Raw genomic sequence first — 22,168 nt, 5'->3', positions numbered from 1 at the left:
GACTTAGCCACCTGCATTCTGCTACAAAGACCTTTTACATCTGCACTTGAAAGGGAATCCTCTGAACTGTCATTCATGTTAAAATTCGACACTTGTCAACAAGGACTTAACAAGACTTTGAACTTTCTCACCCATTACCAAGACAGTTTCCCCAATTATCACCTGTAATACCATTAACTCACAAACATCCCACTCTCCCTACCATTAATATCAGCAATTCACAGACACTTACCTTCCTTCCTCCTCCTTCCCACCCCCCGCATCCCCCTTCTGTTCTGCAATGTGATTTGTCCTTTTCATATTTGTTCTTTTTTTTTTTTTATTGTATCCTTTGGTATATATGGTTGAGACTACTTTCTTCCACTATTTGATCTGAGGAAGTGGGTCTGGCCCACGAAAGCTCATCATCTAATAAACCATCTTGTTAGTCTTTAAAGTGCTACATTGTCCTGCATTTTGCTTCAACTACCCCAGACTAACACGGCTACATTTCTATCACTGTAAATAATTGTTACTGGAGGGTCGGGGTACAACAAGTGTGCATATTCTCTCTTTCGTTGATAGAAGAGGGCAAACATTCTCATGAGCTTTGTGTGAAACTTCTACTAAGAGGAAGACTGATTTATTTGGATTTTTTACAGATTTTAAGGGTTGGTTTCCAGGGTGCCGAGCCCAAGAACTGCAATCTCCCAGAGCTGAAATAGTTCAGTGTCTGCATTGTTCTTCAAGGAGGGCAGGGGAGTTTACCCAATTCTGTGCTTTGTCTGGTGGGAGACCAGGACTAGGTGGTAGGAAGCACCAGAGAGCACAAAGGCTAGTGTCAGTGGCATAAGAGTTAACACACTGGGAAACAGCCTCCAGGGGTCATCTGTGACCACACCCCATGCATGAGGGTCTATGTCCTATCATGTAAGTCAGAATTAAAGAAAGAAACTACCATTGACTTTAGCTAGACCTAAATTCCATACATATTAATGTTTGAGCAGATTTTCAATCGTACTATTCATACTCTAATTTTCCACTCACAAAGGTAACTCACATTAACACACTAAAGTCGTTCCAATTAAAAGGTCTCTGAAAATTGATCATTTGCCAACACAACCAATGTTGATTCCAATGGCGAGAGAATTTCCAGATATTCTGAAGGAACACAGACATTCAACTTGTGCTTTATCTGTAAGGAAAGCCTACCCTTCTTCCGAACAGTATTCATCAACTACCTGATTTGTCATTTTACCCTTTATTTCTCTCAATGAAAACTCTTATAAGAATGTGAGGTTTTAAATGGTGACAATGAAACAAAGTTATTCTAACCACAATTCAAAATTGTGCATAAGACTCGGATGGCAGAGACCAACTGGTACAGCCCCGGGAGAGGGGGAGGGGGAGGGGGAGGGATCTGTCTCGGATTAAGCCGGGGAGGGCAGAACTTAGAATCAGCAGGCTACATGCACTCCAGACGTGAGCTATAAGACTGGTTCAACCTGTTTCTCTCCACTGTTTCCATGTTAGAGCTAAAGAAAGGTTTCATAAGAAGTTTCTTTTAGTGTTTAAATTTACTCCGGTGGATACTGGAATCTCTTGTGGCTGGACTGTGCTTTGAGCCAAGAGCTGAAACCACTAGGTTTGGCCCAGAGCCAAATCCACCACAAGCCAGCAAAAGATGCGACCAGCGGAGCATGGCAAGAAGCCACCGGTGTGATGATGGAGATGTGTCATGAGCAGCCAACAGAGCAGTGATGGAGGCATAATGAAGTGGCCAGCAGAGCGTCATCATGTTGATATCTAGTTTGTACCAGGATTTTATTTTTATCCCTCTGACATCACCACTTCCCAGGGCCCACGTGCAGCTATGTCACCTTTCTGGCTGTGAACACCAACTAAAAATATTCTTAGAACTCTCACTTCAGATATTTTTTAACTGTTAGGTGAGAAAATAAGCCTCTGTCTCCTTAAGAAAACCAGCCCAAATCTTCCACTGCAGCAACATCATACTTAACATGTTGAATCCCCAAAAGAAAATGCTCCCAAGATGAAAAGTTCACCAGAATGGTTTCTATTTTATTTCATGGAACATCTACATTAAAGAACAGGGTTAAAATAACTTCCTCCTTCTGACAGATAATGCCTAAGCTTCCAAATGAAAAACAGCATTTGTTTATTTATTTAAAGCTGTAAATTTAAGATAGAATTAAGTTGATTCACAGTGAAAGGTTTGATGTCAAACAACATTCTGCAATAATATAATGTGGCAACTTAAAGGAGTATAATAGATTGTCAAGTACTACACAAAACCTGAAATTTACATCACCAGTAGTCACTGCATAATCTTTATTCAAACTGGGCCCATAAATAGATAAGACACCATGCTGTTGTTCAGAACATCTAGATTTAAATACGCTATTTCTACACATCTGGTCACTCTAACGTAATGAAGACCCTTGCATGACAAGATGCTGCAAAAACATACAATCCTTCACTTCAAAGTGTCAAGTTGATCTACAGGTTCAACAATAAAAACAGATTTTTATTTTAAAAATTCATGTTGGAAATTAGAGAGAGATTAGAGTTATAAAGCCTATTCCCAAACCCTAAAAAAAGCATATGTTGTATATGGAGATCACCATTTACTGCCAATACCTACCAGACAGTCATTCCAAGACACCAAAAAACAAAACTTGAAACAAGTGAAAGAGACTCACAAATATCCTTCTACGGCTACTTGATACTCAATTAAGGCTATTCTATTTGGCCTCCAATTCCCTTTAGTGATTTCCCTTACTACAAAAGAACATCCTTTATTACCTTTAATGCTTAGCTATATGAACAGGACAAAGATTTGTGCACACTTGACTGTGAATTACTAAAACTACTGAATTAATTTTCTGCCGAAAAGAAAAACAAAATATCTATATCAAAATTACCAGAAGAAAGCCAAACAGGCTAGCCTTGCATATTACTTTAGCCAAGATACTATTCACATTAACATTAGGGTTCATATCTCAGCATGAACCATAAAGTAAAACATTCACAGTTTATTACAGCTAACCCATGTCCTATAAATTGGCACTGAAGAAGAATTAAAACTGTGAGGAAGTCTGTGTTTTACGCATGAGGAAACATAACTGAATAGAAAAGGGCAACAAATTTTACACCAGGCAGAAATACTAGATTTAATTACTGAAGAGAAATCATGCAGAGAAGTTAGCTGCCTAACATGATTTATAAGAAATGAAAAATTTAAATGTGAAATTCTCAGTTCATCAACAGAAACCTAAGAGTAATCAGAACACTAGCTTTTGCCATGCTGTGTACAATGCAGGCTACTACAAAGGTCACATGAACAAAAAGACAAAAAATAGGAAAGTTACAATATCATTCAACACTTAACGGACACTAAAATTGAAAGCATCTGGGGAGAGGGAAGCGGGGGATTTTAAAATCAGCTGTTTGCATCCCTAACAAAATGATTGGTCAGTCAAAAATGGTCATTGCATTGCTCTGACTTAAAAGCATAATAGATCAGAATTTTAGATATCTGGATGCTGAATGACACTACTTTGAGAACATGTGCGCACACATGCTCTCCTTTCACAATCTCCAATATTTTGACAAAAATATTATAAATGGTTTTATGAAGTGCCTCCTTCAGGTCCAATGGATTCCTCACAAAAATATCTTTTGGCCATGAAAAAAAGGGGGGGAATTGTTAAAGGAATGATGTACTAAGGTATTTCATGCTGACCATCTGAATGGAATTTTGTCATAATGTGGTGGTGTCACAACTACTGAGACGAATGCTAAAAAGAGAAACCTTTTAGAGTTTAATGCTGTCTCCCTACTTACAGCCCTTAGATACACAAATAAAAAGGGTGCACTATATGTGGCCATAAATAAAAGCAAAAGTTAACAGTAGAACACAAAACTTGCCCAATACGAAATCTGACTGACCTAAAAATCCTAACCCAACAATAGCCTGCATAAATAGACAGACCCATCCCTGGACTATGATGAATTGGGGCAACTGCTCTGGAACCCATGCTTTAGCATGCATGTCATGCAGGACTCTGTCAGCCCGTAGGCATCAACTTTATGGGTGTTCCAGGTCTGGAGTACCCAGGGGAAAAAAATGGGGAGCGATCAATGCCTACCAGACCAGCCCCTATCAATGTCTCTCCTTCTCCGCAGTGCTTCCTGTATCTCCCACCAGTATCTCCCCTTCCCTCCCAGCATCTCCCACCTGCCATGCATCAGCTGTTTTGCAGCCTAAGGTGACGCAACACAGCGCTTGAGGGAGGGGGCAGAACTAAATGGGAAGAAGCAGGGCAGTGGTGGGAAGAAGCAGGGAAGGAGTGTGGCACGCGGGGAAGGAGAGAAGTCGAGGGTGGGCCTGGATGGAACTGGTGGGGAGCACCCCAGCTGGCTCCCAGCGCTGCTCACCAGCCTCCTAGTGCTGCCAGAATATGCCAGTGTCCAAGCTGATCCCCTACTCTGCCCTTTCACCACAAACCCCTCCCTTTTCCAGGATTCCCCCCAGCATATATTAAGGGGGGTTCATACAGGCCAATTTGTCCCAGGCACACATCCTCCCAGGGATGGTCTTGCAAATAGATGTTCTGAGACAGAGCACAAATCACCAGATTTCCAAGGTCACCTTCACAAGAAAGACTGGGTGGAAGCATGGAACAGAGCAAAGGGATGAGAAGCAGGATGCATAGGTAATATTCCCAGCTCTGTGTATTTTCTAAAAATGCCCATGTGACCTTTGAGCACAGTTTCTCTAGTCCTTCGGTGGCACTTGTAATCCTAAACCACACAGGCAATTTTAATATTTCTACTCTCATTGTATAAACTGGGTAATTGCAACCTCTGTGCTTCCATATCCCCCCATCAAGAAGTGCTGAGGAGAGAAATTATGTTTTATTATTGTTTCAAGCCAACAGTGTGGCAGCACCCCCCAGTACTGCTGCCTTCTGTAAAAATGCTAATGATAATTATCACCTCCCTGATCACGTCTGATGCTTAATTAAATTGTAAAATGTGTGTATGTTCCACTCCTTCTGTGCATCTCCATACAGATCTACATACCCATAGCTGTATCTACTGTTTTCACCTTCAGAATACAAGAGAACCCATCTTTCATATCCAGTATCTTCCTTTTCCTTACGTTTTCTTCACAACTCCTATATGCTTAGAAGAAGACCCAAATCTAAGAATCTGCCTGGCCTCTCTCTTATGTGGCCAAGAGGAAAAGGAAATTACCCCAGTCACCAAACAAGAGAAACAACTGCTGGCTCTTTAGCTTCCTCCTAATCCTAAAGGCAAAGGAGATGGATTGTAACATGTAACAGTGTCACTCTGTGTCATTCTGTAACATGTCACTACTTTTCTGCAATGACCTCTGCTTCATTGGCAAAGAATTTCTCTCTGTGCTGGTAACGGAGAAAGGACCACAAACTGGGATGCCCAATACACACCTGGACAGAGCCAACCTTAAGGGGTTCAGGGCCCGGGAAATAGGTGGCGAGTTTCTAATCTGCTGAGGTTCTCCTGCTGGCTGCGCTCATGCCCCACCCCTGCACTCCCCTTTCCCAAAGTCCCCAGACTTGCCCCACTTACAAACCAGTTTCAATCGTCCCCCAAACACACTGCATCCTTGCTCCTCTCCCATCCACACCAGCAACACTCCTGACACTCCCGATAATGTGAAACATCTGATCTGTGGCAGGAGGTAGGCACCAGCAGGTGTGGAGGGACAGGCAGGCGTTGAATGATGGAAGTCACTGATGGTCAAAAGATGCCATAAAGAGGGAAAGTTTCTGATGTGGGGGCTCCTTGTGGGTACTCAGCACCAGTGTTTCCTCTAGTTCCTTCCTCCTCCCCGCCAGAATGAATTTTATTCCGTGCACCAAGTGGAGATGATGTGCAACACATTACCTTCATACTGGTGAATATAACAAAACCCATGTCTTGTAAGTGGGGGCAAAGGGTTCAGAGCATGGGAGAGGACTCAGACCTGGGGCAACAAGTTGGAGTGCAGGACTGTAAGGGCTCCAATTAGGAGGTGCAGGCTCTGGGATAGGGCTGAGGGGCTCAGAGCTGAGACAGAGGACTGGACTGCAATGACACTGAACAGATATTTTCAGGGAACTTTTATCTACAATGATTCCAAGATTTCTTTCTTGGTCCACAACACCTCATTTAGATCCCATTAATTTATATGTATAGTTGAGATTATATTTTCCATTACCTTGCATTTAACACCACCAAACTCCATCTGCCATTGTGTTGCCTAGCCACCCAGTTTTGTGAGATCTCTTTATAACTCTTTGCTTTGGACTTGACTATTTTGAATAATTTTTGTATCATCTGCAAATTTTGCCACTTCCGTTTACCCCTTTTTCAAGATCATTTATGAATAAGTTGAACAGAATTGTCTCAATACAGATCCCTGGGCACTACCCTTTGTTTCCTATCTTTTAAGTGGAGTAGCAATGTTTAAATCATTGCCTAAGGGTTCCCCAATTACTTGAATGACAATCCTTTTGCTATCTTAAACCACCCTGCCTCCCTCTGTTTACAAACTCTCTGCCCCAAAGATAAAGCTGGGAGCAGCACAATCTCTGTTAAGAGGGAGCAGTGCTGGTGGCAAGCGCATGCACTTTAAGCAGACCTGAAGTATAAAATTCAGTGGTTCAAACTGGGGGAAGGAGGGGAGAGAGAATAGGCTTCCCAGTGCCTCCCAAAATGTCACTTCTGGCATCAGACCACAAAGTTTTAAATGGCATGAGTGGAAAGTGGAAAATATCATTTAAAAAAAGAAAATAAATCTTCTATTTCTGAATATAATTGCACAGAAATTAATGTCTTGGTCCCAAAACAGCCCAAATATGATGGCCACCAGAGCACATTTCAATGCCCACATTTTCTGGCTTTGGAATGGCAAAGATTTAAGAGTGAGTAGTGGTAGGAACATAGCAGAAGATGTTGAAAGCTGTTTCTGTAGCGACCCATTGATGACTAAAGGTTATTCCAGAGTGGTCAGAAGCAGTGTCCCTTCTATTATTTATCAAGCTAAATAAACAAAAAACTGATAGCACATCCTTTCAAAGTTGTCAACATTTTGTGAATTCCTCTCTATTATGATAAATTACGCTTTCTTCCCCATTCAGGTCTGCTGCTACATTTCAGTCCTGACCAGAAACAGTTACCTTAGTCCAGTTCAAAATATTTTCCAAACAGGAACTGCCAATCACACCAAATTCTGAGACAGCTTTGTGATAAGTGGCTACAGTGGCATCTCGCCAAACAATTTCACTAATGATTAAAAACAGGCTTGAGTATCTTTCTTCAAGGGAAATGTTGTTGGACTAACCTACTTTGCCACAATATTCCATTTCTTGGAGTTTTTATTATACACATCTGCTCATTTTCCAGGTCTGTTAAAGCAATAGCACAGTATACTACACAAATAACAAGACTAAAGATCAATCCATGACACAAATTTGACATACCATTCTGGGATTTCTGAACTCTGATGGTTGTTTTAAGAGAAGTTTATTTGTCTGGGGCTAATTATTTCCCTTCCACAGAAAGCCTATGGAGCTGACTGAAGTGTGCCACAGAATTCATTAACATTTGATGTTAAATTTGTCATTTAAGTGTTATAGAATCCCAAAAGCTGAAATGGCTGAATGCCTATAATCCTATGCTCTTAGATTTTTCTAAGAAAGCTTTCAGAACAGATCCACAGAAACAAAATTAACCCTGATAAACAAAACAGAACTGCTTTAAGGTAATTCCTGCTTAAGTTCAAGATGGTATGAGTTAAACCCCTTGAGCTCTCATACTGAGAGCACAGATTCAAAGCATCATCATTGAAGTGTCAGACAACTTCTGTTCTAGAAAGATCAACATAAGCAATACACAAAGCTATACTAAAATGAAGTTCTTGCTTGGCATACATTCCTGACAGACACCATAAAAAGATATTTTATGACAGAAATAATGTTAATGGTGATGTTACCATTGAATCAGTGTATTCATTCATATCCCATATTTGCATGACAAGGCTCACTGCTTTTCATTTGACTTCCCTCACTCTTTTCTTACAGTTTGCAGTTGGGAGAAAAAATAGTGAGCTGTTCCTCTAATCAATGACACCATGTCATGCATGGAGCTTTTGTACAAATCCAGAACACAAAATGTCAAGCATGTCCCACTCCAAAGATTATCAGGTACTCAACTAAAACGATGCGGTTTCCATCTCCACAGGGCTGTCTCTAAACCCTGGACTACCTTAATGTGAAAAAATGAAAAAACATGCCTACTATTGCAACATCACAAAATGGTCCTATAGATATTTTACATCATTGCTGTTTGCAGGAGGAGTTACCTAGGTATAGCTGAAGTGCAAATATGTTACTCAACAACACACAGCTTGGATCTTAGGGCCAACATAGATGACTTTTAGATATAAGCACGGTTTAAAATAAATATGCTTTCATCTTTGGGAGTATTTTTTCACATAAAGGTTTAAGAGACAAACAGCTTCGAAATACATTAAACACATATCTAAGACATTCATACACTCAATGTTTCACTTGAACAAAAAAAATCACAAGCAACATAGTAAAAGAAAGACTAAGTTCTTGTTAAGTAGAACTGAAACTATACATGAGATATCACTAGTTTTGGTGGGGTTTTTTTTTTTTAATAATTACATAATTAACAGAATTTCTTGGTGTGGGTTTTTGTTTTGTTTTTTAGTAGTGGAGCTCCAAAATTGCAGGTCTGGATAAACAGACATAACAAATAAGATTTGCATTGTACTATTTATTATAGTTCTATAAATATACGTTTGTATTTCATTTTAAAAGTCTCCTCAATTGACAAAAATAGCAACATAAAAAACTGTACTGAGCCACACGAAAAACTGAAATTCATTAAAAACTACCCCAGATGAGTTTAATAAGCAAACCCATACAGTTAGGTGTGTAATATAATGTGCTGATATAAATCACACTGGTAAGGAACATTTTAAATGTGAATTTTATCTTGATTTCTGATCCTTTATTACAAAGTTTTGATGCTAAAAAGCGTCATTAACAGATAACACTGTAATATTATTTACTTGATGGAAGCAGGGCCGGCTTTAGGCCCATTCTCCTGAATCAGGCCCCACACCTAAAAGGGCCCCACGCCCTAAACCCAGAAGTGTCCTGGCGTGCTGGGCACACTGTGGGAGGGGGCGTTGGCCCTGGAGGAGGAGTGCACCGTGGGAGGGGGAATCGGTCCCTGTATTTGGCCAGAAAGGTGGGACTCTGCCCTGTAGCTGGGGAATTAAAGGGGCCGTGACTTTTTTCTGTGTGTGCTGGGTGTTTGTTTTTTTGGTTTTTTTTTTTTTTGCTCACCCCAAATTTGTGTGTGCTTTTTTCCGTTGGTCAACAAAAAAAACGGTTCAAATTGGGCCCCGCTCTTCCTAAAGCCCGCCCTGGATGGAAGCAACTCAGACTAGTGAGGTAGAGACTCCCTTTGTGCCCACCTTCCTTCTCCCAAAAGCTAGTATTATTTGCAGATTCTACAAGATGCTGAACACTCTGCAGGTCTGTAAGCATTCCGTACTTCCAATAAAGTCAGTGTGAGTTGATGATATGTAATACCTCCTAAACATCTTGCAAGATTTAACTGCCTTAGCATTTGCTGGAACTAAGATTTTTTTTACTTCTTACCTCAAATTCAGCATGTCTGTGAATATCCTCTGCTCTCTGTCTGCTCAGGATAAATTCAGCTTCATTTGCTACTCTCACTAAATGATCCTTCATTGTTTGGCTCAGCAATCTGTGGGTATAAAATATTTAAAGATTAACCAGTGATTATCAATTCCAAAAACATCTGAAGAGACTATATTAAAAATGTTTGCAGTTTGTTCTTATTTTAATAAAACATTTTAAAACAACATTATTTCATAAACAACTGATCTGCCATTTTCTGAAAGCCTATTTCAACAAGTTAACCCTCAGTATCAGGAAACACTCCAATCACAATTCAAGCTGCAAGTTTTTGTCGTTTGAAATATATTTACATACCCTGTAAGAAGACATCGTTGAATGGATATACATAGACAAAATGACACATTTAGAATGTAAAATGCAAACATTTTCATGAGACAACACTGGTCCATAAATAAAAAGGATAGTCCACCTGTGACTTGTCAGCTAACCCAGTTAGGCTTAAGAGAGGGCATCTATACCATATAAATAGCAGAGCCTGATAAAAGACCCAAGTCAGATAGGAAAAGAGCTGTGGAGACATCAGCAGGTGAGAACTGCTGGAAAGCAGGCGACTACAGGTCCTTAAAGGAAGCTATACGTCAGTGGTCACCAGCCAAGATTGGACCACTGACCTATAGCCTTTGACAGGTGATCCTTACAGCTTTGGCCGGGAGGCTGTCAAGTGAAGGCACTTCCTCTGTATCTCTCAGTACTGCTGGGCTGCTCCTGCTCTCTGCCTTGGAGCTGCCACTCACCCTCGGAAGCCTCTTGTTTGCTGTGCAGGGCACAGGAAGAAGAGGAGGGTGTGCTGATGTCAGGGTGCACTTCCCCCCACCCTACATTCCATCTCCACAGAGTGGTGGGATACAGGGATGGAGAGAATTTGCTGGCTGCTTTTGGGAGTGGCACAGGGCCAGAGTAGGGGCAAGCCTGCCTTAGTGCCCTGCATCACCACACAGCAGCCACCTATGGTAAGTGGTGCCCAGCTGGAGCCTACATCATGAACCCTGGCCCCAGTCCTGAACCTCTCCTGCATCCCAAACCCCTGCCATAGTCCTGAGTCCCCCTGCACCCAAACTCCCTTCTAGAGCCTGCACCTTGCCCAACTCCCTGCCCCAGCCTCAACTCACAGCTCCTCCCATACTCTATATCCTATAGCCCAAGATCAGAGTCCATAGTCCCCTCCCCCAAAATCCAGACCTCTGCCCCAAGCCTGATAAAAGTGGGGGGAGGGGGGAGGAAGGAGGATGGAGTGAGCAGGGGCGGGGCTTTGACAAAGGGGTGGGAGGGAGGTGGGGCAAGGGTGTTTGGGTTTGAGGTAGATCCTGAATTGTACTTATATTTAAAAAAGTGATCTCATGCTTAAAAAGGTTGGAGACCACTACTATAGGTGTTCGCAGACAGACGGAAGGAGAACACCAAAAGGTTTTTTACCAGTTGACATTCCCCAAGTGAGGGCCAGAAGTCTGCAGAGGGTCAAAGGCTAGAAAGCAGCAGAGAGCTACTTGCTGACTTCTACTCCAGAGAGGGCTGAAGGCAAAGGAGTAGCAAAGAGGCTTATCTGATAACACTTCCATGCTATATTGAGAAGGCCAGAGAGGGTTTAGGGTCAGTGAAAAGAGGGCTATCCTCTTGCTTAGAATGAACTCCCAGCAAAAAGGCTGAGAGTGTTCCTGTTGCACAGAGCAAGGTTGCACTCCATATGGAAGAGCAAGGGTGGCCACCATAGTTCCCTCTAAGGTGCACACCCGTGCAGCCCTGCACAAAGAATTCCCAGCTAGCCCACCTTGTTTGCAGAGCCACACAGCAGCGCTAACCTCTCACTTCCACTGGACCTGCTGGAAAGTGAGTGGCATGATGGTGGGTTCCAGAACCCTACTGGGACAGCCTCACCACTACCCTGGTTCCAGCTTCAGCGGACACCTTGCAGCCTATGTGAGAGGTGGGTCTACAAACAGGTAATGAACTGACTTTCTTCAGTTTCCACATCTATAAAATAGTGATGACTGTGCTCTCCTTTGTAAAGTATTGTGTAATCTACTGAGGAAAAGCACAGTATGAGTGCTAGGCATTGCTATATTTACTTCTTATTTCTGGATGGGGTAAAAAAAAAATTTAAAAAATATATGAAAAATATTTGTTAGTAACTGGTGGGTACCATGGTGGCCCACATCCGAAGAAGCGCACAAGACAAAAATTCACTCCGCTCATGGATGGAAAATCTTAGAGGCTATATATAGCTATGTTACTCCAAAGTAACACAGTCCATATCTACACAGCAAGCAGTTATTTCGACATGTTACTTCTTACTTCGACTCCTGTAACGGAAGTCAGAGGAAGAGTGCTCTAACTCAGACTTGCTGATGTATAGACAGCGCCAAAAGCTGAAAAGCTATTTTGACTTAAGCCATGCAATTGGCGTAGCTCAAGTTGCGTAACTTATTTTGGCTTTAGCTCTGCTGTGCAGATGAACCCAAAGGGTACACTAGTGTCCACCCTTGCAGAAGGACAGGAAAGGAACAGCAAAGAGCCTAGATATGACAGTATGTGTTTTTTCAATTAACTAGAGGCTATTGAATTCTAAGAACTACATGCAATGGGTATGACATACGGACTCTATTCTGAGACTCTTGTTGCAGATTATTTGTACTATGTTTTTGTAACAACCTGCCCCAGTGAAAATTGCTATTGAGACAAGAAATCTTGTGTAGAGTTACTAGGAATTATGAAGGACAGAAACTGAGGCAACCATGCCTTTACAGCCTGTTACTTGAGGGGGTATGCCCCATAAAACATAAGGAAGTTAGATAAACAGAATTGCATGGTACAGTGCCAAAAGTGAAATCCCTGCAAGCTTTGTGGAATCTTCTTATAGACATTCTAATAGAGGTTCATTTTAAATGCATAGCTCAAATGGTAAAACATAGTAAGACAACCCAAAAAAGTGCCATTGTGGCTTAGCAATCAAGTAAAAGAAACAGTGAGACAAAAAAGGCATCTCCTAAAAAGTGGAAGTTAAAACCTAGTGAGAAAAACAGAGAGGTGTATTCACTCTGTCTGGATTGTAAAAATCTAATTAGAAAGGCCAATAAAAGAATTTGAAGAACAGTTAGACAAAGACACCAAAAGGAATAGGAAAAAAAAGTTTAAGAACATGAGAAGCAGAAAGTTGAGCCATTGGACAATCAAGATATTAAAAGAGCGCTCAAGGATAAGGCAATTGTAGAGAAACTAAATACATATTTTGCATTGGTTTTCATGGCTGAAGATGTGAAGCAGATTCCCAGACCCACGCCATTCTTTTTAGGTGACAAATCTGAAGAATCCTCCCAGATTGAAGTGTCATTAGAAGTGATTTTGGAACACATTTACCCAAGAGTTCTGAAGGAACTCAAATGAGAGATTGCAGAACTACTAATTGTAGTCTATAACCTACCCTTTAAATCAGCTTCTATACCAAATGACTGGAAGATAGTTATGATGATGCTAATTTTTTTAAAAGGGCTTCATAGGTAATCCTGGCAATTACAGGATCCTGACTTCAGGACCAAGCAAATTGGTTGAAACTACAGTAAGAACGGAATTATTAGACACGTAGGTGAACATAGGGGAAGTCAATATGGTTTCTGTAAAGTGAAATCATGCCTCATCAGTCTACTAGAATTCTTTCAGGTGGTCAACACTCAAGTGGACAAAGGGGATCCAGTGAATAGAGTATACTCTGATTTCCAGAAAGCTTCTGACAAGTCCCTCACCAAAGGTCCTTAAGCAAAGTAAGCTGTCATGAGATAAGAGGGAAGGTCCTCTCACGGATCAGTAACTGGTTAAAAGACAGAAAAAAAGGGTAGGAATAAACTGTCAGTTGTCAAAATGAAGAGAAGTAATTTGTGGTGTCCCCCAAGGGTCTGTACTGGGACATCCTGTTCAACATAACTCATCTGGAGAATGGGATAAATAGTGAGGTATGCAGATGACACAAAACTACTCAATATAGTTAAGTCCTAAGCAGACTATAAAAACCTACAAAAAGTTCTCAAAAAAACTGGTTGGCTGGGCAACAAAATGGCAGATGAAATTTAATGCTGATAAATGCACATTAGAAAACATAACACCTAGCATACATATAAAATGATGGGGTCTAAATTAGCTGTTACCACTCAGGAAAAGTCTTGGAACCATTATGAATAGTGTTCTGAAAAACATACACCCACTGTAAAGCAGCAATCAAAAACAGGTTGAAAATAATTAAGAAGGGGATAGGTAACACAGAAAACATCATATTTCCACCATATAAATCCATGGTATACCCACATCTTGAATACTGTATGCAGATGTGGTCACCCCATTTCTAATAAGATATATTGGAATTGGTAAAGGTTCTGAAAAGGGCAGCAAAAATGAATAAGAATATGGAATGTTTTGGATATGTATGAGGACAGCTTAAAACTGGAACTTTTCATTTAGAAATGAGATGACTATAGGAGAATATGAGAGAGAACTATAAAACCATGATTAATGTGGAGAAAGTAAGTAACTGTTATTTACTCATAACACAAGAACTAAGGGGGACCACCTACAGGCAGTGTGTTTAAAATTAGCAAAAGGAAGTATTTTTTCCACACAACATGCAACCTTTGGAACTTCCTGCCAGATGATGTTGTGAAGGGCAAGACTATAACAGGGTTCAAAAAAGAACTAGTTAAGTTCACAGAGAATAGGGCCATCAATGGTTACTAGCCAGGATGGGCAGAGATAGCGTCTCTAGCCTCGGTTTGCCCAAAGCTGGAAATGGGCAACAGGGGATGGGTCACTTGATTATCTGTTCTGTTTATTCTCTTTGGGGCACCTGGCAACGGCCACTGTTGGAGAAGAGGACACTGGGCTAGACTGGCCAATGCTCCAATTCCCTACTCCGCCTCCCAACCAAGCGGCGCAATTCCTTTTTACACTCCCTGCCCCCTCCCAGCTCTAGCGGACAAATCTCACCCTGGTTGTAATGGCCCCATCTCCTGGTCCCCTGCTCCACCTTCCAGCACCTGCAGTCCTAATCCCTCGCCCTCTGCTCTGCCTCCCAGGCTAGAGCTCTGGTGGGCTGCACCTCTCCCCTTTCCACCTGTTCCCTCATCAGCCTCCCTGCCATCTCCCTGAAGAACTGCTGCTCCCTTTGCTACCAAGGGATGGGGTGGGGTGCAGGTACTCTGGCAGCATAGGACACCAGAATTCATAAGGAGGGCCCTGTCCGTACATTTATTTCAAGCTACTTGTTTCAGTGAGATCTTTACAAGTTTGCTCTGGAAGTCTCTGCAGCACAGAATACTATGATGCAATGTTTAGTCATTTTTCAAAGCAGACTCAGTTTTTCAAACCACATTTAAATTCTCAAGTTAAGGTGTAAAAATAAAAAAAGAGCATTATATATGTATTTTTAGTATCAGCTTGAGGTCCTTTTCATGTCCAAATCTCCCCATACCAAATCAAATAACCTTTGTCACTGTGCTGAAGTATACTGGAGACTTACAACTGGAATCTCAGGAAAATATGCTTGATCTTAAGAAATCTGGTTATCCTGAAATTTTCTGAGCAGATGAAACCTAGTTTATCTGGTGAGAAGAGAGGTTGGTACTAATCCAGAACTAAAGATATTTTATTGGTATTCTCAGCCATTTTAAGTTCTACAATATTTTGACTTTTTTGCACTTGCAATAGCCAAAAACTTGAATTACCCTAACCTTTCTCTTTTGCATGCATGTCTCCTCTTGCTGTCCTTCACCATCTACAGGCATTATTCAAGAGCAAGAGGAAGATGAGAGGTGGCTTAACTGGTATGAGTGAGAGGAAATGAATGACTGAGTGTAAGCAGTAAAGGATGACGGCAACAAAAAAAGCAAAAAGAACAAAAAAAGTAAGCACAAGAAGAACAATAACTGAAATATTGAGGAAAGAAGTAAAGGGGGAAATGAAGGGAAAAGAATCTAAGATTAAAATCATGAAAATAGTAGAAAAAAGAAATGGAAATAAAGGAAGAACTTGAAGAAAGTATTAAACTAAAATCAGGAAAGAAAAAAGTAATATAGCTAGCCTGGGAAGAAACACAATAGAGGAGACATTGGTAAGCAAGTATGGTTTGCTGCCACTCTTCCATATATAATGTGCCCTGAATTCCAGAGTAGGGGAATAGGGCAGGTAGGGAACAAGTCCCTTTTCTTCTCTTTCCAATACCCTTCTTTCTATATCTATCCTCCCAACCTTGCCTAAGCACAACCTCTTATTTTTCATTACTCAATATGGTCATCCAGTTTTCATTAACACATCAGTGTTCGCCAGACTGAAATTCTTAACATTATCAGTTTTAAAACAGTTTTTTAGAATAGCGGCTGAAGGGAAGTATTACCAGGCCTGAGCAGTGATACACATTGATTTTCTTCACTGTAACACCTATTGGGCCAGAATATTATTTTCTGAAATCTATTCTCAGCCGGTAGCACTTCCATTCTTTTGCCTCTGCTTCTTCACTTCTCACTAGCTTTGCTTTGTTAGCAGCTGGTCTTCAAGAATCTCAAAATTGTATAGTGATTTGTGGTTTGGATTTCTCTCTAGTATTACAAGCTGAACTGAGGTCAAGCCAGTTTCCACTCTGATGGATGCAGCTGTATGAGAATTACCCCTCCAGTACGCTAGCACAGGTTTTTTTTAACAATTGACTTAAATGCTATTTTTATTTTGACCTTTTAAAAAAAGATAATTTTAGACTCTAAGCAGTCTTACAATCTGAAAAATATTCATTCATCACTAACTCAAAGATTAAGAAATTTATAATTAACATATTTCTGGACTGAGATCATAATAGAAACATTTGGATGTAAGTTTGTAAAAGTAAGTAACAGAAAATCAGAGTTTAGAATACTATTTATTAAAGTTTTGATGCTAGGTCAAAAGATGTAGAAGTCATAGCAATTTCACCCTCTTACCTCAATGCCTGACAAAAATGCTTAAGTACCACTTATAGAGAGTCAAGTAGTAACTATGCATAATTATATGGCTAAGACAACACTACCACCTCACATAGGTGATGCTTTTAATTTAGTTGAATACACTTCAATAATTAAGTGGCTGAACATCTGGCAAGGCATAAAAAAAGTTGGAAAAGACGCTTAAGGAAAGAGGTAAGCTCGGGGCTTGAAAGACTTTAGAGAGGACTTAAGACTGGAAAACAGGATGAGGACAAAGACCGGATCACATTTTCCTTATGGAAAATTAGCTGTATGGACCGTGTCTCTCTAATTGTCTGTACTATAGTTATGGTTATGAGGAAAAATCTTTTCACAGGGGTACGGTATAAGACAAGAAACAAAAGGTTCCCATAAATTTTATTTGAACAATCCTATGGCAGAAGAGATTCCTGCCATGGTACCTATGGCACAGCCAAATCCACTGCAGCAGAGAAATTAGTATCCTTTGCCTATAGCAAAGCAGTAATCCCAAGCAATGTTAATTGTACACTCTTCTATAAACTAGTGTGCTGCAAGATAAGGGAAGACTACCGGGCTGAATACTGAAGAGTGGCAACTGAAATGGCAGCCCTAAGTAGCTGTGTTTAACTCTTCAACATGCAATAGCCTCATTAAGAGTAAATGAAGTGCTTCTTTTTGAGCTGCTGAGACAAGGAATCTTTTCCAATGCATAGAAATAGGGTTATCTGGTCAAGTTATGCTTTCCAATAGCAATCTCTGGAATTCAGAAAATCCTTCTAATTCAGCATCTCAGGAATCCAACATGCAGGCTGCCAATATGAGAAACTTCAGTCTTAGGCAAAGATTCTCACTTTCTTCCTACCTCCTCCCCAAGCCCAGAGAAAAAAATCCTGTAGGCAGGAATGCAAAACTTGTGTGGTACCAACATCCTAGGATGTCAGAAGACAAAACCACCAAGCCCTGGTAAAAGCGGTGAAGAGAACCTTGACTTCATCCTAACTGACCTTCAGAAAGAGCTCCCAAATGAGTCAACAGCCATTCCCAAAATTTGTGAATGCAGTTCAGGGAAGAGAACTGCAGACATCTGGTATTTCTCTTAGGAGTAAAATATCACATCACAAATATTATCCCATTTGAAGTGCAGATAAGACTAATCAAGATCTTAATTATTGCATTATGTGCTGTTGTATGTAAACACTAGGGCTGTCAAGTGATTAAAAATGTAATTGCAATTAATCACGATTAATGGCATGTGCTGCCCTTTTGAAATGCAGCAGTGGTGTTTCAAAGGGGCAGCATCACAGGAGCCCGGGATCAGTTGGAGTCTCCAGTTGACCCCAGCTACGTGTAGCGCTGCCCCTTGGGAAAGACCGCCCTGGCTTCTCCAAGGGGCAGCACCGTGGGAGCCCAGTGTCAGCTGGAGGGCACTTCAAAGGGGCAGCAATCTGGAGCCGGGGATCAGCTGGAGTGTCCAGCTGATTCCCGGCTCCATGTTCCACTGCCCCTTTGGAATGCCACTCCAGCACTTCAAAGGGGCAGTGGTGCACAGAGCCCAGGGTCAACTGGGGACTCCAATTGATCCCAGGCTCCTAACACGCTGCCCCTTTGAAGCGCCGGAGCAGCACTTCAAAGGGGGCAGCGCAGCATTCACGTCTGCAATTAACGTGGTTTAACATGTTAATTCTGCCCTGAGTTAATTGCAAGTGTTAACACAGATAAACTGACAGCCCTAGTAAACACTACTCAAAAATATGCCACAACACTGTTTTACTAAGATAATCCCTGCCCATCATCTGCAACAGTAGATGGCAATGGAGAGAATAACACTCTAATTGGCATATGCTTTTGCATTAAAGCATTTTCACAAGGGGAAAAAACTCCACAAGGAACCAGTGCTACAAAAGGCTCAGACATAACCCAGTGAAAGATATTATCTGTTGCTGTTCTCTGGAAATAATGTTAATACAGTTAAGGAGCATGAAAGTGTTTTAGGGTCCTCACAATGTTTATGCAGTGTTACCAGTGTACTTGTTACACAAAATGCTCATGATAAAATAATTTCATTATTGTACCATAATCCAAAATCTAGACACACACAAATGCATTGACATTTGAAAAAGATGAAGACATGATAGCAAGGTAAACTGGGTTCTTTTCAGGGAGAAAGAGGTGGAAGGGTAGAGAGTTTACTATTTTTATTTTAAAAAAAATATTATCTATTAACCTTTAAGGTAACTGCAGACAATGTGCAAGTCAAGCATTTAGCTTGCAGATTGACCCCCATGGGCTGCTTTAGGCCAGCTGAAGAAGTCTGACAGTGTATAAACAAAACCTTGGCTTTGGAGTTCTTGGTGCTGTCTCATCTACCTAGTTGGTCTGGCACCAGTGGCCAAACAGAAGGAGACTTGTTCATGATGTCAAATCAGCTGGAAGTATCCATGAGATCGTTCTGTGTTTATGGGACAATCCAGAGCAAGATTTTGGCTCTTTGGTATTCAGATGTCAATGTGTGAGTCCCTGAGAACAGTCCATATCCCAGCACAAATTCATACAGTGCAAGAAGAGCTCAGTAATTTAATGACTCTTAGTTGAAAGCACACCAATGAATAAACTTAACCACCATAAAATATAACTCTTTTAGATTTTTTCCCCTACAAGTCTGTTTTTCCTGGCCTGCAAGAATAACCTTGTAACCTTTCACCAGCATCTGGTGTCTCCTGCCTGTGCATTTGGAGATTGCAGGAGCAGATCTAGCAGCATACAGTATTAGCTTTAAAAAGTTTTAAGAGTCCTTCACTAAATGGATAAGGTCATTCTACCAGGCAAGGCTCAAAGAATAGTTTATACTATTTTTGTTGTAGTATCTCCTGGAGAATACCCAATGTATCCACTAATATTCTCATCAGATTTTGAAATACCGTCAGCTGAACAAAGGAGGCAGTGGAGGGAAGGTTCGTCACCTCATCAGAAGATGAGGACAAAATGGCCAAAGAATGTTGGTAGTGGGCAAAGTTCTCTCTAAGGTGTGCAGCTAATTTTCTGAGTCCCCCTCAGAGGTTCAAAGCTCCCCAAGCAGGTGGGGGGGGGGGGGGGGAGGAAACTTAGCAGCAGCTATACACTGCCACATGTTGAACTAAAGAGCTCCCAGAGCAAAAAAGCAGAGGAGATAAGGAGGCAATAAGTAGCTGGGGGAGGGAGTCAATTAATTGGATTGGGGGAAGTCAGAGGGAAAGAGAGTTTGGAGAGTACTGTCAGCTAGAAAGAGAGAGAGACAGACAGAGGCAGAAACCCAACCGTCTCCTTCAACCTTCCTGGGCTGGGAAGGGGCAGATGCATGGGGTAGGTGGGGAAAAAAGGCGATGGGTGGTTGCTGGCATCTGGGCAGTGAGGTGGAGGCAGGGGGGCAGTTTGTTTGGGGTGTCCTGACTCACTGCAGTCCTCTCGGATAGGCTGGGTTGGAGGGGGAGGGGAAGAGAGCAGGCTGCATGGTCAGAGTGCATACTGGGAGGACATTTGCATGACAGCATTTCAAACAAAGTTTACATTGGTATTAATGGCTTAAATAAGAAAGAAAAAGTTTCTTTTAACAATGTTTTTGGAGTGTTGCACATATCTAAACTCTGAACTTAATTTTTCAAAATCCTGTGTTACTAATTAATACATGGTAAATTGTATTGCATTAAGGCAAGATCTTTGTTGTGTGGTAGAGTTCTGACTCTTATGAATCAGAAGTAGCAAGTACTAGGTTTGATGCTAGTTTTGTACGATGAAATCTTACTTGCAAGCTCTTTGAAACATGCATCTGTCTACAAACCCTGAAGCCACATGTTAAGTTTGTCAGGGGCTTCTACTCTTCCTCAAGTGGAAGAAGGCTAATTCCCTACCTTTGTACTCACTGTGGGTATGTCTACACTGCCACCCTAGTTCGAGGAGTAACGGTAGTAAGGTAGAGAGCCTAATTCGAACTACCTACTCCGTGCCGCGTGTAGCCGCGGGCACAGAGTCCGCACTAACAGGGATTTAAAAACGGCGGCGCCTGGCAAGATGCAAATGAAGCCCGGGATATTTAAATCCAGGGCTTCATTTGCAACTTCAAATGCCTACATTAGCCACCCTAGGGCTAGTATAGGGTGCTATACTAGGGTGGTAGTGTAGACATACCCTAAGGGTACCTCATAGCAACTAGACATAGGTGTCTTGTTTTAATATATTTTCTTCTATACACATGGACTGCTTACATTAATTTATTTATAGGTGTGTGTGTTTGTTTGTATTGGTGGTGCACATCCACACACTACCTTAATATTGGTGTTGCACATAAGAAATTTTTACCCATCCAAAATAAAATTGAACCCACCCAAGGATAGAAAATGTTAGAGGGAACACTCATAGTGGAAAAGCACCCCCACTGAGATCTTGTTCTACTTCCAGTAGATGTCTGCATCCTGGGATCCGGACTTGAACTAGTTGCAATAGCGGTCATGGGGAAGATGATCTTGTTCTGGAGACTGCTGATGAAACTAATTTTCTGACATATCTATTGATATCCCAAAGGAACCAATAAGGCCAAGGCCAGTAGGAAGCTCTGGGGAAGTAGGAGACACAGGAGAACAACAGCTTACTGGTTTCCTTATGGATTTAGAAGCTTTATGGGTAATTTTCTTAGGATTCCTCCCCTCTTCTATGTCCAATTGTGTTAGCCACATAAAGGATGAATCATATTCTTGTAAGTATGGTCTGCTGCATGCCTCTTAGGAGATGAAATCTTCTCCGATGGGTGGAGTATTCCATTTCAGCATCTCTTGCCCTGGTCTATGGCTAATATTAATTGGTGATGAGAGTGGCTTGGTACATTAATTGACTCAGAGGGATAGCCATGTTAGTCTGTAACTAAAAAAAACTTGAACATAATTGTCATCCTAAGTAAGAGTTTGTGCCCACGAACGCTCATGATACATCTATGTATTTCTGGCTAGTCTTTAAGGTGCTACAGACCCATTAATTGTTTTTTTTTTCTGGTATATTAATGGTCCCCCTCAGTTTTTCCAGGAGTGCAGACTTTTAAGTATCAGCCCTACAGCAAATTCCAGGCTCAATCCCAATGAGACTTTTGCCAGGAGTCTGTAAATGCACTACCTGCACCTTTGTGGTTGATCCCAAAAGGTTCCTTTGACATCACTGTAAATCCTGACAATATATTAATAAATTACATATAATGCAGTTGTACGCTAGAAACAACTTTGTCTAACTTGTCAACATCCCTACTGTTTCTTAGCCTGATCGGAAAAAGAAAACTGCAAGTCATTCTTTTAAAGGTCCATCTGTGTCCCGTTTCAGAAAGCACTCTATACAGTGAGTAATTGCTTTACCAATTTTCCACATAGATTTTCTTTTTTGTTACCAAATGAGACACTTAAGTGACCA

At 41.2% G+C, this 22,168-nt stretch overlaps 1 protein-coding gene across 7 annotated transcripts in view; it reads right to left on the bottom strand.

The window, feature by feature from the left end:
• The window catches only part of LRBA (LPS responsive beige-like anchor protein), a 559,883-nt gene that overhangs the window by 345,866 nt on the left and 191,849 nt on the right, over positions 1-22,168 (bottom strand). For all 7 annotated transcript variants that reach the window (XM_075930027.2, XM_075930020.2, XM_075930019.2 and 4 more), the window contains one exon: positions 9,732-9,840. In XM_075930027.2, coding sequence (XP_075786142.2) covers positions 9,732-9,840 — 109 coding nt within the window. The remainder of the gene's footprint in view (positions 1-9,731; positions 9,841-22,168) is intronic.

This window comes from Pelodiscus sinensis, chromosome 4 (assembly GCF_052426305.1).
Source record: "Pelodiscus sinensis isolate ZL-2025 chromosome 4, ASM5242630v1, whole genome shotgun sequence".
NCBI classification, from domain to species: Eukaryota; Metazoa; Chordata; order Testudines; family Trionychidae; genus Pelodiscus; species Pelodiscus sinensis.
This window is presented reverse-complemented; position numbering and strand designations above follow the sequence as displayed.